Source organism: Phasianus colchicus, chromosome 2 (assembly GCF_987193195.1).
Source record: "Phasianus colchicus chromosome 2, bPhaCol1.hap1.1, whole genome shotgun sequence".
NCBI lineage: Eukaryota > Metazoa > Chordata > Aves > Galliformes > Phasianidae > Phasianus > Phasianus colchicus.
In genome coordinates this window covers 54,254,108-54,272,544 of record NC_143437.1, presented here as the reverse complement: position 1 = coordinate 54,272,544, position 18,437 = coordinate 54,254,108, and the positions used below count along the sequence as shown (strand labels likewise).

General features: G+C 40.8%; 1 protein-coding gene across 5 annotated transcripts in view; it reads left to right on the top strand.

Moving 5' to 3' along the window:
• The first annotated feature begins 342 nt into the window (after nt 1–342).
• The window catches only part of ARFGEF3 (ARFGEF family member 3), a 76,412-nt gene continuing 58,317 nt past the window's right edge, over nt 343–18,437 (top strand). For all 5 annotated transcript variants that reach the window (XM_090135720.1, XM_090135719.1, XM_090135718.1 and 2 more), the window contains exons 1-3: nt 343–680; nt 1,763–1,814; nt 16,728–16,809. In XM_090135720.1, coding sequence (XP_089991846.1) covers nt 596–680; nt 1,763–1,814; nt 16,728–16,809 — 219 coding nt within the window. In that variant the 5' untranslated portion in view covers nt 343–595. The remainder of the gene's footprint in view (nt 681–1,762; nt 1,815–16,727; nt 16,810–18,437) is intronic.

Genomic DNA, 18,437 nt, shown 5'->3' with positions numbered 1-18,437 from the left:
CCTGGCTGCCTCACTCCGCGGCTCCGCGCTCTCGGCTGCCTCCCGGGGCAGGGCCGACGGCGAGACCCGTGTTTCAGCTCAGCAAAACCGACGCGGAGCCGCAGGCAGGCTGCGGGCACACCTGCGTCCTGCGGGCAGGGGCCGCCGGTCGTCATGGCGACCGGCCGGGGGCTGCAGCCTCCCCGGCCCCGCTGCGCTGCCCGGCCGGGGGCAGCCGCCGCCGCCGCCTCTCACCCCCCGGTGCCAGAGGAACCCCCCGCGCCGCCGCGAGCAGCGAGGCCGCAGCCGCCGGGTTCTGACTGCGGCGGGCGGGGCCAGGCGCGGCCCCAGCCCGGCTGCGCCACAGGAGCCTGCCCGGGGTGGGAGGAGGAGGAGGAGGAGGAGGGACTCCGCCGCGGCAACAACTGACGTGTCCCCGCCATGGAGCTCGGCGTGATTCATCAGCGACGGCAGGCAGGCTGCGGGGTGCCGCGCACCGTCCCCGCATAGGCACGGCCGCTTCGGGGACAGCCCCAGTGCCGCATCGCGCTGCTCTGCCGTCTCCTCCATCGCTGCCTGCACCTGTGCCCCCGCGGCGACGCGACGGGGAAGCAAGATGGAAGAAATCCTACGGAAGCTGCAGAAGGAGGCGTCGGGGAGCAAGCACAGGGCCATCAAGGAGAGCTGCACCTGGGCCATCGGTAAGGGCGGGGGGCGCGGGGCGCCGGGGGCTCGGGTGGGGGCAGCGGAGGTGCGGGGCAGTGCGGGCCGGGTTCTGCACCGCCGACGGCAGCGAGACCTCGGCACAACTTGCTGTGCCGCCGACGGCACCGGGGCGCCTCCAGCGGCTCGAGGGGCCGGGCGGCTCGGTGCTGTGATACCGGTTCGGCGGTCCGATAAGCAGCCGTGTGCCGCCTCCGCTCTCGGTGTTGGCTTCGAGGGTCTTCCGAGGCAGATACGGGTGTCAGCGGCTGTGGTGTGGGGGCTGTGGTACCTCAACCCCTTCCCTCCTCTCCATTTCATCAATCACGGCAAACGAACGCCCTTGTGCAGTTTTTTCTCCTAACTTATGTTCAGATTTCTATTTCCAAAGCTGGGTTATTATTATTATTATTATATATGTATTTTTCTGGATTCCGTGAGCTCTGTGATCCTTGCTGTATAATGGAATGCATAGTTGCTAAAATGTGTTCTTTTATGTGGATATGAGGTTAGATAAATTTCAGGGTTGGCTGTGATTTGAGGTTCTTTTGGCATTAACTGCTTGGAGCTCTGGTCAGTGTGACCCAAAACATATATCAAGATAACTGTGTACCTAGCACTGCTTTAGGTTTTGAGAGATGGCAATCTTTGTTTTTAACAGTACACTGTTACAGCAGAGTCTGTGATAGTCCATACCTGTTGCTGTCTCATTACTGGCCTTTCAGTTTGGTATTCTGTATGCTTCATGAATTGATGCTGTGCTTGTGCAGCAGCCATGCTGATATCCTCTGTACTGTTCCAGTTTTGTGCTGCTGAAATGCTTGTATGTAAAAGGGAATTTACTAAGGAAAGGCTATTATTTCATAGAATCAGAGAATCACAGAATTGTTGGTGCCTTCTCATTGATACCCAGTGTGCTGGTTGAGCCATGTCAGACTATAGAGAATTGGAGCACTTGTGACAGTTATTCTGTCAGCTGGAGTAGGTATAAGCTTTGGGGATCATTGGTTCAGAGATTCTATTACTAATGTGGAACTCAGAGCTTATTTTAAAAGTCTTACTGTTTCCTTTTGCTATACAGAAACCTTGGATTCACCTGATGCTGCTACCAAGATACCTCCTTATCAGCTAAGGTAAGAATACGTGATGTTGACACTGGTAGAACTGTGAGCATTTGTTAAATTCAAGTAAAAATTCAACAACAAAAAGAAGTGAAGTAGATAGGAAGAGGCTGAATCTGTGTTTTCATTAGTTCATGTATGCACGCATCTCTAAGTTAACCCTAATGAATAATTTGTTGATATACCCTTGGCCTTCATACATGAATAAAATGTAAGAAAAATTGTAATAATGGGAAGAAGTATGTATAGCTGTGTCTTTTCACTCAGAAAATAGAGCTGTTTTATGGTCTGATACAGTTTGCTTTCAGTATCGTGATGCTTCTCAATTCCCTTTGTGCTATATTTTCTTTTAAATCTAGATCTGTTCCTATTTATTGAAAATAAATATTCTAGAAACATAATTGTATAGCTAGGACGCTGTCTAGGAACTTAAATAACACAGTTCCTATGCCTGCTTCCTCTAGCCTGCTGAATTATCTTGAGTAAGCCTCATCCTTTTTTCTTGTCTTCACTTGGCCACACCTCACAATGGAAGTGCTGGTTAAGATCTCCTTTTAGAAATCGAAGCTGTGGAGGAAATAAACAGGCAAAATTATTTGCTACCATAGAATGACTTGGACTGGGAGGGACCTTAAAGATCGTCCAGTTCCAACCCCCTTGTCATAGGCAGGTTTACCACCCAGTAGACAAGGCTGCCCAGGACTCCATCCAGCCTGGCCCTGAACACTTCCAAGGATAGAACATCCACAGCTGTCCCTTCCAACAGAACAACTAGAAAGCATCAGATGAGAATGTTGAAAACCTTAGGGAATATACTATGTCATGTAGCTTATAATTAAGATGTGAGATATTTCCATATTAGAAAACATTATGAATGCTTAAAAAAAAAGTTTGCATTAGTTCAAAAAACCTCTCAACAGATCCATGGAAGAAGTCATTTGAAACCTTTGATAATGCAGAAGTACCCTTTCTTATTCAGAAGTATTTGGCAGTACATAATTGAGCTTATAAGAGAGTATGTAGAAGCGTTGCTATGAATTTATCCTGTCCTGGATATCTTTCTGGACAGCAACCACTAATAACTGCAGACAAAAATGACCTTTTTTTTTCCTTTTTTTTTTTTTTTTTTTTAAACCACAATGATAATACTCTCCTGGGAGTATTTTTCTTGCCTAATTTCTCTCCACTCATCTTGGTATGGCTTTGCACAAGGAAATTATGGAATTGGAGAGCTTATTTTTGCTACTCTTGGATGCCTGTCAGCTGCAGTCCATAAGTGGCCTCCTGTCAATAAGGAATGGATGTAGCACAGGTCTGATACAACCAATTCCGGATACATGCACGTCCAACACAGTTAGATGAGTAATTCCCAGGAGATCCATTAGGTTGTTTACTGTGCAGTGTGGTTGGAGAAAATTTAGTTTTTTACCCTCCAATTTGACAGCCTTTGTCTTCTGTAAAGGGTATGGTCTCTTTATTTTAAGTACTGTTTTCATTCTGTATGATTTAGCTGGCTGTTAGCTCATTTTTCACTTGCCTAATGCTTCTTTACAGATCTGCCTATTTTCTTCTTCTTTCAAAGTTTTTGTTGTTGCATTTGTTTTACTGTAGAATCTTTGTTGGTTTTTGTTGTTGTTTTTTTATTTTTTAATTAAAAAAGTATCTTGACAAGTGTCAATGTGGAGGCAGTGTGTGGGTTTTTTCTTGCTGTTTATCGTTTCTTAAAAAATGAAAGGTATGTTAGAGAATTGGAATCAGCTTTGGTAGTGGGACCTTCAGTATGGCACTGCTACACAACCTGAGACTGTCCCTGAGAAATACTAATTTCACCAGCACTCTGATATTTCTCTTGTATTCTCTGCTAACAAGTTCCTATTAGACCCCAGGTAAATCATCTTGGGCTGGAGTTTCCTTTGTGATGTACCAATGAAACTATGATGAAAGCTCATTTTTGCTAGTTATTTGTTAAAGAACAGCCTTGTGACAAGTTGATTCCTAACACTGTAAAAAGATAGCCTTGAAAATGAGGCAATGGCCAGAAATACAACTAAGGCTGGTGCATCATGGAGAGATCCTGACTGTACTCCTTAACTTTTTTTTCATCTTGAACAGCAGTGGATTGCATCATCTGCTTCAACACATATCAGCCTTTGGCTGCTTATCCACTTTGAACCTTCTGTTCACCCTTTTTACTATAACACTACTGGATATAGCAGCAAAGAGGCTGGGATGTAGTCTGGAATATTCTCTGATATTAGAGTTGGTGGAAAAATGGTATGCATCTTCAATCTAAGTGACCCTAGTTCATAATTTGGATCTGAAATCCTTAGTTGCAACATATTGGCAGTGCTAGGCGCAGATTGGAAAACAGTTCAGGAGAAAAATATATATATTTTTGAGTTCTATTCCAAAACCAGCAGATAAATGAGTAATTTGAGTACTCTCTGTGCAGAGGGAATGTTTAAGCTTGTTTAGTAGGAGATTTTTGAGTCACTAGAATATACTGAATACAAGAAAAATACATCAGTACTTCCCTCTGCTATATTCTGGCAAGTTCACAATTTAGAGCGTATCTATACTGTAGGAGAATGTGGGATAGAGATTCATCAGCTATCATGCCCATTTGAGGTAGATACTGGCTCAGTTCCAGAAACAGCAGATCTAGTAAGTGCCCCAGTCAGTGTTGTTTCTCTTTCTTCACAACACAGTATTTGGCTTCTGCTGGTGTTAGTGCTTTTAAACAGAGAGGCTGTGCTGTTACTTAAATCCTTGTTTTTCTGTTGGAACTGAGCAATGATTTCTGCTCGTAAGGAGGAGAAGGTAAAACTGTTACTCTTTCCTACCTCCCTCCCCCCTTTTTTTTTCCTTAAGGTATAAAAGGCCATTGGCTGCTTTTGAAACCACAGCTCTGGAGTAGAGATTATTTGAATTTATCTTTTGAGACAGTGGTCCTAGTGTGAGAAAGGGGAAGATGAGAAACTGAGTTCAGATGTTTTGTATATGTTAAACTAGCCACGTACTTGTCTACACCACGATGCTGAATTTTCCATTGTCCTGGTTTGCTTGTGACTTGTCCCTACATTTTGCTTTAGTGCTTAGTCCCTGTTACTGAGCCATAGGGCGGGCTGTGCAATTCTGTTTCCTGAAGTGCAGGTAGGTAGCTGGCTCAGCTGTAATGTTTGTATCAGAGCTGTTTCCAGCACCAGCAGTTTAGACAGCACGTAACCTGCTGTGTTTGGGAGCACCTGGGATGCTTTTTCTCCAAGGAAGTGCAATGATTGGACATTCAGTCTGGAATGTCATCCTTTAATTAGCTTAATAGAGATCTATTGGGCATATTTTCAGACGGCTAAATGAGACTATTTTGCTGTTCAGCTTCCTTTGGTGTTAATTGAACTTATGAACTCAGTTGATGACCCTGAATATTAATTCTATGAAGGGCATGATTTAAGTGATTCATTTCCTAAAGAGATTCAAATCTCCAACAAATATAGTCTTCCCCACTGAGTCCTGCCAGCTCTGCCTTGAGGTAGAAATATGCATGTGTTTTTCAGCACTTCAACTTGTGATCAGAGTGTTGAACAAAATGTTAAAGATTAGAGAAAAAAATGGGATGAAAATGAGTTTGTCAGTTCAAGGCTTTGCCACTGATGCCTACTGAATTTTTGGGAAAGGAGCATCATGTAACCCTACCCTGGCCTGAATAGAATCGTAAAATAGAATGAGTACCATAGAATGGCCTGGATTGAAACGAACCACAATAATCATCTAGTTCCAACTCCCCTGCCATGTGCAGGGTCACCAACCACCAGACCAGGCTGCCCAGAGCCACATCCAGCCTGGCCTTGAATGCCTCCAGGGATGGGGCATCCACAGCCTCCTTGGGCAAATGTGGTGTTTATGTCTCTGATGAACAGGTGTTGTGAAAATTAAATATGCACTAAATGCTTGAGAAGACTGGATGAATGACTTATAAATAATGAATTAGATAAAAGGAATTGATCACGTGGATGTTAGCTTAAGAGAGAATTCAGTGCTGTCTGCCAACTGACAATTATTTGCTATTTAGTTGGGCCACGTTTGTTTCACTGTTTTTCAACTGACAAGTTCTGCCCTAAAGGCCAACCACCTACACTGAGCTAACCTCTCGTCTTGGCTAACTCCTGGCAAGGTTGTCCATTGCAGTTTTAGAGGCTGAAGTGTGTTTGGTGAAAGGTAATTCTACAGACATGAAAAAATGAGCCTTTAGGAAGAACTAATGAAGGCAGATTAATATTCATGAAATTGGGATGTATATTTTTTTCTTCCAACCAAAATAATGGCCAAATGCATAGTGTGCCTGTTAGCTGGTTGTAGTGGAAGCATTGCCAGAAACCTGAGTTTGATCCTGGAGGAGTGTGATTGAGTGCAGAAATGCATAGGCAAGACTCTTGATAGTATTGGTTACTGTCTGTGCCAGCTCAGACTTTCCCTTGTGGATTTTAAAGTAATGGTCGTGAGACATGATGAGTGAAGCATTTTTGCACTGTAAGTAACATAGCTTGCATTTCTTCTTCAAAGAAGATGCAGAAAAGTCTTCCAAATGCTTACTTTTCCCTTCAACGTATTGATTGCAGGAAATAATTAAATGAAATGAAGGTACAGGCTCAGGCCTTCAAGACGCCTATTTTGTGTGCCTAATCAGGGAGATCCAGACCGTGGCTTTCACAGGTGCTGAGTGTTTATAAGCCTGTTTCTGTCAGAAGCTGTTTCTACATTTATTTCTGCAAAAGCTTGCATCCCTCTGGTATTTCACATCTGTCTCTCAAAACTAGCGAGTGTTTCTGGGGATTAGAGCTGGAAAGATGAAAGGTTGGTGATGAGTAAGTTCTCCTGTAATAGCCAGCTTATTTCCAGTTCTGTCTCTCCTGTTTGTGTCCATGTGCTCATCTTGGTGCTAGTTTTTAAGGGCTATTGTGAAGTCTGGGAAGCCAGTGCAGTAAGAGCAGTCAGGAACGGAAGTCAGTCTTATTTTTAGGTAACCTCTGAAATACCTACTCTACTTGTGATTTTTTTGTAGTCATGGGAATTTGGGGATGCAATCAGAGGTTCTACTCTGCCATTTAGTTTTACATGTGGCAAGCTGAGAAGTAGCTGTGGCTTATGAACTCTTAAATAAAACAGCATACCAATTCTATCATGTATTTGCTCAACAAATAATAAAAACTATAAATGTGGTGTGATCATGACCAAACGTGAAATACCGGGGAGACTTCCATTCACTTAACTTTGCAGGCAGTTCATCCATGTAAAGAATACCAAGGCTTGGATCCATTTTGGCTTCTATATTTTGAAGAAATATTTGTCATTTCATCGTTTCATTTCTCTCTTAACTGCTTTATCTTGTGCATTGTTTCTCATAGTTTCTGCTGGATGAGGATGGATAGGGAAGATGATTAGTTGTTACAGTTATTTTCTAAGTCTGATTTAAAAAAAAAACAGATTTTTTTTTTTTTTAAATACATCATAGAAGGTCTTCTTTCCTTCCAGCACCCCTAACTTTCTTTTTCCTAACTACAAGGAGACTTTTAACTTATCTGTGAGCTGTTGAAAATTCTTACTTAAGAATTCTTAATCAAACCTTAAATGGATGGTGAACAGTGAACAGACAGAGTTACCACTTATTTGATGAGAACAGTGCTGCTAAAATGTGAAGGTTTACATGTGCTTATTATGGGAATATATAAAAAGAGGGGAGGATCTATCAGGAATACAAGCAGATGTCATTTCTCATTTGAGAAGTATGTCATCTATCATCTCTTGTGGCTGGTAGGGAAGTGTGATAATCTGCTGATTGTTCTGTTTTGTTATCCATTGTGTGCTGTCCCATCTGATAAGTGGACATTTCTGATAATGGTTTTGTGAGTTACAAAGCAGATTATCGAAATTATATTTGTATATAAACTTAGCTGCAATTTGTGATATCCTATTAACGTTTGTAGTTCAAGAGTTGGTCCACAGCATCACCTAAGACTGTGATCTTTGAGTGCCATAGGCCAAGATAATAATGTAGAGCATGCGTCTTTCTGTAGGAATTTGAAAACAACAAAATAAATACTTGAAGTTTGTAAAGTAGTGTATCAGCATGCTGGTTGGTAAAACATTGGCGTTCATGATTTATTTCATTGTACATCTATTTTTAGTCATGTAGAACCTTTTGGATAACTAAATTGAGAAAAAATTAATGGATACATAAATGAACAACTTAATTAGTATTCATTTAGCCATCTTTCCCCTTCTGTATGCTGGTTTTACTTTGGTATCTTGTTAAAATCTATGCTTAGCAGTACACTGAATTTTTTTGCTTTGTTTGGGAGTGTTTTGTGAGTGTAGCAGTTTCTCTGGCTAGGAGAAACGAGTAGAGAGGGAGTAATGACTGTCACTGAGGTTGGTTTTCATAGTTTTTTTGGAGGGGATGGGAATGGGTTGTTTTGAACATACATCTGTCTTATTCTTTATTAAAACACTGCTTCCTGTTCTTACTGCCACAACAACCTGGCATTTACTGTTCCGAGGTTTTCCTCTTGAACCTGACTGCTAAGTACATGACTCATGCTGCTCAGCCGCTACAGAGTTGCTTCCTGGCATTCACCAACTGTGCGATGAGTTGCCTGGATGGCCTCTGGACAAGAAGTTCTAGTGGCAGCGTGGATTGCTGAGCTGCATCTCCTTGTGCTTTCAGTTTACATGCTGGTTCCAGAGTTTGGGGGCATTTATGTAACTCACACTGTGTATATAAATGATGTATACGCTCTGATCTCGATTAAAAAGTTGCATTCCTAATGCATGTATGACCAAGTGTTGAATAAGGCAGTGCAGTGCTGTGCAATACAAGATTTTGGTCAGTCTGTATGTTTATTCAGAGATCTGTAACTTGCCCTACTTCTTGTGCAGTGAGCATGTATTTCTGTCTCAGCAGAGCTTTGTGTCTGTCCTGGGATCACAAAAATGACATAACAACACTGGGGAGGGAAGGAGTGTACAGGGTCAGTTTCTATTTTGCAAATCTATTTTTGCTGTCAAGACATGATTCCAGGAACGCTGTAAGGCCCCTTGATCTAGCAGTCCCTGAACACCTGTCGGCCAGGGTTATGGCTCTTGAAGGTAATAAACTTGGTAATGTGGGGAAAAGTACATGGGTTTTGAAAGATTATTTCTGTTACTCTTAGAAATAACGCAGTAGTTTGAAGTGAAAGGGGCCTTACAAGGTCATCTAGTCCAACTCCCCTGCAGTAAACAGGGATATCTGCAGCTCTTCTTTGTGTGTGGTGATATCCGTCTGTTTGTTTTGGTGTTTTTAAAGATACATGCTGTTTAAAAGTTTTTGCTATTTCATGAACCAGCTTTTTCCCCTTCTTGACATTCTTTGTAGCAGTGAAACTTTATATTCACCACTGCTTTGGCTCTTTGTTCCTTTTATGGATTTTCTTGAACGTCTGTTCTGGATTTGCGGCCAAAGCCTGCAGTTACTGTGGGATTTACGTAATCTATTCAGTATAGAATAGCACCAATAAAAGATTAGAGCTGTCATAGTTTTGAGCATTTGTCCAATTTGTAACAACTGAAACATTGCCCTCGGGATGATAATGGGATAGCAGCATGTGTGTGTTTAAACATCTGATTGCTCTGAGTACTTGCAAAGGAGAAGAAAGTGAGAAAATCAGGAGTCTGTTGGTAATTGCCCTAGATAATGAAACATGGCTGGGGTTGTGGAAGAAGAGTTGTGGCACTGAAACTGTGTGAACTGTTTTCCTTGGTAAGCTTTCAGAATTGCAGGCTCAGGTAGTTCAGAGAGTGCTCTCTCTTGGGCAAGGAGGTATTCTCTGAGAATGAGTATCTGACACTCACCTCATCCGTATGCTTATTCAAATGCTAATAAATAAGATCGGCTAAAGGATACAGATTATTTTATAATGAAGATGTGTGTCATCAGAGTTAAGAACAGTATCTCCCATACTTCATGCACAAAGAGCAATAATCTTTTTTTTTAGGGAGAGTGGTGCTGGATCACAGAGATTACATGATATTTTTGGAGACTGGAAGCACCCTGCTTATTATTTCAGCCTTGTCCACTCCAATATTGTGTACAATCTGGTTGTCTCTCTTCTCCTTTCATGGAAGGTACACAGTGTGCCTGTATTTGTTGGTTGTTTTTTTTTTTTTTCTTTTCCTATTGAGAATGGTATCGAGCTACTATCTGGGAACATTGTGTTGAAATCAAAATGTTATTAGCAAGTACAGCAAGGAAGCGAATGACCTTAAAACCTTAAAAGCACCATCTAGCTGAATAACAGTTCTGAGCTATTTAATTACTACAGCTGGTATGAGTTCTGTTGTCTCAGCTGAACGGGAGATCTAATTGTTTATGTTTGCCTTTTCCATGAATAGACCTGTACTTCTGCTGTTTGGGCAAATCCATTAATCTTGGAAAATATGTAGATAATAAAAACTAACCTTTCTAATACCAATATGTCTTCACTTATAATCTCATTCAGCATTTCAAATGGAATAATTGTTGAAGTTCTAACTAATGAACTATACGAAGTCAAGTTTAGACTTTTTCCCTCCTTTCTTTTCCCCTCCATCGTAGTTTTCTTTAATATGCAACATGCTTCAATCCAGAGATGTGTTCACTTCATCACGGGGTGGTTATGCTGTGCCTTGGTTTGTAAAGCAAAAGTAGGGTTCTCATCAGAAGGCTTCAGCTTTGTCTTTTATCCTATTGCTCTAAGATTTCTACAAATACTGTCAGAAACATTGTACCTGAGTAGAAGTGTCTGTTGCAGTCATCTGATCTGCCTTCCTGCCGTGGAGGCTTGTGAACCCCTGTACTTGTATGCTGCAAGCTCCGAATCTCTCTAAGCTTGATTATTATTCTCTTTGTGAATGGGATATCCATATTTCTTCAGTAGAAAAAAACAAATACCTTGAGTGCAAGCAAGGATTTAGAATCTGTTTTCTTCACTAAAAGTTGCTGCTTGAAAAGATGTGTTAATTTTCCATTCCTCCTCCAGGTTTCTAGTACTTCTGTTATGAATAGTGGAGTTGTTCTTGGAGTCTTTTGTCAAGGTTCTTCAAGTAATCACAGGGAGAGAAGCTTTACAGATGTTTCTACATCTATATGCACATCTGTTCATATTGACACGCTGGAGCTTTATACAAAATCACGGTTTTTCTATGGGGATAACATTTGTTTCTCTTTACTGTACTTAATGGTAACAGCTGGGAGTATGTCTAGAATTTTGAGAATTTATATTTACCATTTATTTTCTCATGGTGGACCAGATTTTCTGCTTGAGTAAGTGAGGTTAATGGTGTTGCACGCTGTGGCTGTTCATTTTAAGCAGTCAGGACTGAGAAGCTCTTCTCGACTGTCAGTGTTACTCTGACTAAAAACTGTCAGACTCTGGCTATGATTGTTCTGCTGCTTAGCAAACAGCTTATCAGAAAACAGCAACGGCAGTGAATCAAGTCATTATCTGTTCTTTGACGGGGTTGTGAATTATTCTATGGAATGCAAATTGCATGCTGATAACTAGGGTTATCGGCCCCGAGGTTCTGAATTTTTCTTCTCCTATGTAATTTTCAGGGGGGAGATAATGCAGAGCGATGTTTTATTTTTAATCTCCTTTTAATCCATTTTCCAAAAGCTAATATGATTACACCATTTGAATGAAAGGAAATAACTTCTATGGTGGTAACAAATACTTGATTTGAAGTGTCCATGCCCCTCAGTCAGTATGGTGGAGGTTAGGTAGCTCTGGGACTAATTCTGGCCCTCACAAGAAAGAGTTAAGCGTGCCTTTTCCTATTTTCATTACAATTTTCATCATGAGATTGAATTAATGAGCCATTATTCTCTTCTAACTGAAGGCTTTTTCCACTACAATGAGGATAAAAAGATTTTTATGATCTCTTATTTAAAACAGTCATCTGTTTTGTTCTGACCTTTTTGGCAGTCTGTTTTGACTGGCCTGTTGTATCATCCCTTGTGACAGACCTGCAGGGAAAGAAGTGGGTTGATGAGCCATGGCAAACTCCGACTGTTAGAAAGGTCGTTTTAACCCAGCATGCTGAATGTAAAGGCTATTTATGTTCTCATGACTCATTCTGCAGTTTGTGAAGCTGACAGTGGAGGAGTGGGATAGCTCAAGCAGAACACACCTGTGCTTCTCCAGATACTGGTTGTGTGGATTACGCACCTGTTCTTGTCACAGCCTTCCTGCTTGACTGTGGACAGGCCTCTTGAGATTCAGTCCCACACCATGGAGGTCTAGTGGCAAAACTCTGGACAGCCAAAGTAGGAGCAGGACTGAATCTTCATCCTTGGATCTCTCTGCTTATTCTGTTCTGTGTGTTGCAAGCTCCACACTTAAAAATGCTGCTGTCTCTCATGAAGGAGCGTCTGTTAGTGCAAATAGTGTTTGAAGCTCTTATTTATTTATTGGGCTTCAGAGTCAGGGAAAGAGAGTGGGTGGCACTCTTTGTTTTCAAGGGAGGAGGCTGGCTTCATGCTATAGTCATTTATATTTATGTGCTATACCAGATTATAATGGGAACATTGGGGTTAGGAAAGCTTTGTTTCTTTGCAACTACTTTGTCTTGAAAAATCATTATTCCAAACCCTTCTTCTGGAGTAACTCTTGCCACATCCTTTACATGTGTAACCTAAGAGGTAAAGAATGATCAAAAGTGCCCCTTTGTGTTTGTATCCCCCTCTGTGTTGTACCTGACTCACCTCATTCAGATTTAATATGGTGTATGCATCTGTATGTATATACACACTTGTGTGTATCAGTAAGTAAATTTGGGCATTCCAATGTGAAACTAGTTTCCCCACGGTAACATAAACAGAAAACATTTATACGTTTTAAAGTTTGAAGTCCATCAGTGTGCAGTAGTTTATTCTGAGAACTTCATGTAAATGAAGTGTCTTACATGTGTAGCACTATGCAAGCTGAATGTATCATCAACTTGATGCAGCATTGCAGACAGTGGAGTAAGCAATGTGATCCAAACAGGATACCATGGGACCACTCAAAACAGGCTGCAATTATAAGACAGTTACAAGGTGTAAGGGGAAGCCTCAATCCCTTTCTTAATTGCATTCTGAGACTGAATTATGGCTTACGTTATCCCTTGCACAACCTTATTGGAACTAGTTCTTAAAGGATACACTTTAATGATGAGCAACTGTGTTTATTTACGTCATCATCTCCTGTTCTAAGGATTGTCTTCCTTGTCCTTCCGTGTTCTCATACTGGCAGGTGATGCATTTAAAGAGCAGATCAAACTGAAGTGTGGGAGATAGTCAAGCTAATCAAACACTATGAGATATCTCTGCAGGTTTTTTGTCGCTATAGCATGGAAATGCTGAAGGTTTTATAGACAGAGTGTATAACAAGAACAGGAAATGACAGTGCAGTTTGTTTTCTCAAAGAATACAATGGGAACGGAGGCTGCAGCTACCTTAATTAGATTTTTTTCAATTAAACATTTTTAGCAAGGATGAGAAGTTCTGCTAATTGAATCTGTTCTAATTTCCATCCCCCTGTTTGTCATGTTTTGCTCTTCAGTTTGGGAAATATCTCAAGAAACAGCTCTTGTTGTTCTCTGCTGATTACAGTATGTGGTGACAGATGGCAGGCAACATGCTGATGTGCAGAGTAGCTACACATAAGCCATAGGAACTCCCACCTGTCTTCATTATAATGAAACTAAACTGGATCCAGTCCAGTGACTTAGGACTGCATTGACTTTCTTCTCTACTACCAATCTCATCCACTTTAATACAAGAAGAAGTTTGTTGTCCATTAGTAATGCCCACAAATATTTATATACTGTTGCAGTGAACTGTAGAAAGTCTAAAAGAAATGTGATATTTAGACCTGCACCTCTTCAGGACAAGAGCAACTGTTAAGTTTTAGCATTTCTGCAGTTGGTACTATACATTATTGAGATTTCTTTTTGTATGTTTCTGGCTCTTTGAATACCACTTAATGCATTTAATGTTTTGGCACCTGTCGATCTACTAATTTCAAATGTGAGTTTGCCCAGAGGGTGATATTGATGACTTTAAAAGTAGGCTTGAATGTGCTTTGTGTTGGAGATGACTTTCTGGTTTAGAGACATGCCACAGCGGGATTTCTCACAATTTACCTCTGTGCTACATGTGTTCCCAAGTCTGGGCAAAACAGACAATAGATGTGTAGGCGATACTCAGTTCTATACTGGCTGAAGGATTGCTGTCTGAACCCTGGACCAGATGTTTTGACAGTTTCTGTATATCTCAGTGACTGAACTCTTGAGGAAATATTTCCCACTGGAAAGATAGTTTTAGCTGTTTTAGATGTGAAACTTATGGTTTTTTAAATGGTCTTTCTAGCTAAAGTTCTTCAGGAAGGATTCAAGAGAGGATTTTGTGAGAAAATTGGGCTTTGTGCCTACCCATTTCTCAGAGTGTTCTGAGTGAAGCAAATTGACTACCTTTTTGTTATAAGCCTCTTTTGAGATGCACACGGAGTCTACTCTAGAGTTCTTTAGTAATCTGTGCCATTCAGGATTATTTTAAAAGCTGCTTTTGGTGTTACGCCAGATGGTCTTTTACAAGTTCCCATAACTGGGAAGAACTTACAAACACAGAAAAACTGCAGATTTGTCTCAAGAGATCTTTGTCAAGTACAGAAGCTTACTAGATTGCTTAACAGAGCCATGCCTGTGACTCTAATCTTTAATTTGTCATTAAAGAGGGTGGAGCTGCATTTCAAGGAGCGTACAGCAGTTCTGTGCTCTTTAAGGGTAGCTTTAGTGATTTGTGTCCCTTTTGGGACAAGGTGGAGGAAAAGAAAGGAATACCAACTGAATCCACCCAATACAAAGTTGATTTTAAGAGTGGATATTCAGTCTCTGCTGTAAACAGGATTTGCTGAAGGAGTTTCAAAGCTGAAATAGCCAGTGTTTGGTAACCCCATCTTTATTTAATCAAAACAAAACAAAAAGGCAAGCTCAGGTTCTAGACTGCCAGTTCTGTAGGGAGATTAGTAGGTTATGGGCAGACAGTGGCAAAACATGATTTTTAGGTAGCTTTGGCAGTTGTCTGAAACTGTAGCGATTACTGCTCTAACCTAGAACTTCTTAGTTAGTTATGAAGGGAGAACTTGCAAAAGAAGCAGATTATACACCATGGCATAGTGTGTTTTAATTTATCAGAATTTGTTCCTTAAGAATTCTAAAAGAGTTGATCAATTTTATTTTTATATACTTCTTGACAGATAACTCAACTTTTGGTCAACTGAAACTAAGTGAATTCAGGTCAAAGGCAGCTCACAGAAAAGAAGAGTAAAAGAGAGAAAACTTCATTTTGGTATTCTTAGAGATCAAACATTCTGATTTTGTTTTGAGAATACCAGGGTGGGTGAGTTTGAATACATTGAGATTTTAACACAGAAGCATGCGCCAGATGGTCAGGACTATTTAGTTTGCATTTAGGCAAGAAAATAGGTAACTAGATATCTTCTTTTCCTTCTTGCCCTCCATACACTTGTCTCTAACAGTGGAAAACTCACGCAGGTGATTCCAAAGGGGCTCTTTGGGGTATGATGCTGACATTTGGAGAGCTAAGAGTCTCAAGGGCTGGCACAGGATGGTTTGCCATATGCAAACCTTGTTTATAGAAGTGCAAAACTAGACTCTGTGGGTAAAGATAAGTGCCTTTATGATATATGACCTAATGAAGTGTTGTAGATCTTCAGGAAGACTGCAGTCAGACATGGGCTAAGTATCTCTAATTGGGAATGTATTTCCTGCCAGTGAGCAAGATTGGCTTAAAAGGGCTTACGGTTGCTAAGTGTTCTCCAGATGCTGCAAACCCTCACTGATGTAGAACAAGGAATAAAGAGAGAAGTCGCAGCAGCCACAGCTCCAGGCAACATTGATTTGGTCTCCAAACAGGAAAAATCCAGGGTCTGAGTACTGAGTCAAGAGCATCTAAACTACTACCTGAGCCAGAGGTTTATTTTAACATGCAAAAGTTTGTGTTATTCTATAATCAAAGTGCAGTTTAATCATAGTTCTTGCACATGCTATTTCACGTGTAAACATTTGTGTACACATTTCATAGAATCGTAGAATCACCAAGGTTGGAAAAGATCTCTAAGATCATACAGTCCAACCATCCACCTATCACCAATATTTCCCACCAGTATTTCCTAAACCATGTCCATCAGTAGAACATCTAAATGTTTATTGAGCACCTCTAGGCATGGTGACACCATCACCTTCCTTGGCAGCCCATTCCAGTGCCTGACCACAGTCTTGGAGAAGTAGCATTTCCTAACGTCCAACCTGAATCCCCCATTATTTATTTTTTTTCCTCCATTTCCTTGTGTCTACACTAGTTATGGTTGTGGGCTGCTAATATGGCAGGACACACTGTACTGTGAAGGAGGCCATAGACCAAAACATGACCAATAAGAAGTTGGGTCTGAAACAACTTTTCTGGCAGTCTGAATACGAAATAAAAATCAAGTGACTGAAGTACTTATGTTTATAATGCTGAGATGAAGAATCAGTAGTGATCTGTGAATCTCCTTTTTGTGCTTTGCACATTCATTTATGCACACAGAAAGCTAACAATTGAGAAGTATTTTGTGGAATTTCACTTTAAAAGGCCATTCTTAAAAATACATGAGGACATATGCCAGCTTTCTTTAGAGGGGAAAAGTGCCTCATGGAGTTGTTTTGAAGCTCTCCTTGTTTACTGTATGCAATTACTATCTTATGGACAGTGATACAGACCTTCTGGAACATTGTTTGGGATTTTTTGAATACTATTTTTAATTCCATTGTTCCCATTCACATTTATTTGCTTATTTATTTTTACTTCAGGGAGAAGTGTCTCCTTCCTCTCCAACTGGCTCTGGAATCGAAGAGCATGAAGTTGGCCCAGCAGGCTCTTGCAGGGATGCAGGTATGGCTTAAGAGTGGGGTGTGTTTATGTTAGTAGGTAGTGGGCGTCAAGGAAATTTAGGCTTTTCTTTTGAAAAAATACTACAGAAGATGTGTCTGTCTTCTGGTGGATGTAACAATGATGTTCATTTTTCTGTAACAGTGTTCAGAATTTAGGGTGCAAGTGAAGGCTGCTGATTCTGTAGAAGCTTGGAATGTTCTACACATAGGTGGAGTTCCTGACTTTCAACGTGAGATGGAGACGTAGTCTTCCAAATGTGGCCCTGTGCCCTCTGTGTGGTCCTCAGAAAGCCTTACCTTACAGATGCTTAGTTGCTCAGAAACTAGAGTGAAGTGGTGAAGAAGTTAATAAAAGATCCTGAAGCTGTATTATCTATTTGCAGGGTTTTTTTCCACGTTTTTTTCAGTATCACTGGATGTGAATGTTTTTGAAATTGTGAAAGAAAACAGCAGCATAGCATGAGAAACAAAAAGGCACTATAGTATTTGACAGTATAAAATTAAAAGAGTTTACCTTTCTTTTAATTGGACAAATAGCTATATGCATCAGTAAATTCTTACCACTTGAGAGATGCTAGCTGTGGAAGAAACTGGTACACTGCTGAATTGTGAAATGCCTGCTAATGTTTTTTAATAAGAAGCTTCTCTCTCAAAGAGTAAGGATAGATTTGTTTGGGAAGTGTAAGGATGTAACTTCAAATTTACTTAGCTCTGCATATGAGATATTGGGCATACTGTTAAAGGAAGTGATCCATATGGAGGCACAACGTGGTGGTGTGAGGCTTTATCTAGGAAAAAAAATATATATTTTCTTTAAGGTTAATGTAATTGAGCTTTGCCTTAAGAGTACTTGGGAAGATAAGTGCCATAGTTCTTTCCTCTGCTCCCTTTCTCCTTCTTTCCCCTCAGCTTTTCCTGCGTAGCACAACACCATATGGTAGGGGATATTGCTTTGGTCAGCTGCGATCAACTGTATTGGCTGTGTTCCCTCCTAACTTCTTCTGAAATCCTAGCCTACCCACTGGCAGCATGAGAAACAGAAAAGACCTTGGTGCTGTTCAAGCACTGTTCATTAATTGCTAAAACAGTGGTTTACATATTATTTATATATATATATTAAAACATATTATCAATGCTGTTTTCCTCACAAACCCCAAAAACAACACCATGTGGTCTACTATGAAGGAAATTAACTCTATCCCAGAAAAAAAGCCAGTATAAGCATAGAAAATAGCACTACTTCATTCCTACTTCTACAGACTTGAAGCTGGGAGGGAGCTTTAGGACAGAAGTCATGCAGAAAGTACAGGGTAAAGTGGACTATTCAAAGAGTGTCCTGGGACAGAGCAAGGTTTTTTTCCTGGAAGATAAGGTAGTTTTGCTCTGCAGTTGGAGCGTCTAGGAGAGCCAGTTCTGGAAAAAATATTTGCCTGAGTGCATTTATTGCAAGAAGCTGTCACTAATAGGAGGTACCAGTGAAGATGGTTCTAGACTATGTAGAAGTTTACAGTAGAATCCTGAGGAAATAGTTTCAATGGCCATGTCCCCTTGAAGTGTCACCTAACATGATTCTGATTTAATTTTTTGTTCTTCATGAGAGTGCATTAAAAATAGTTTGGAGCTGTTACG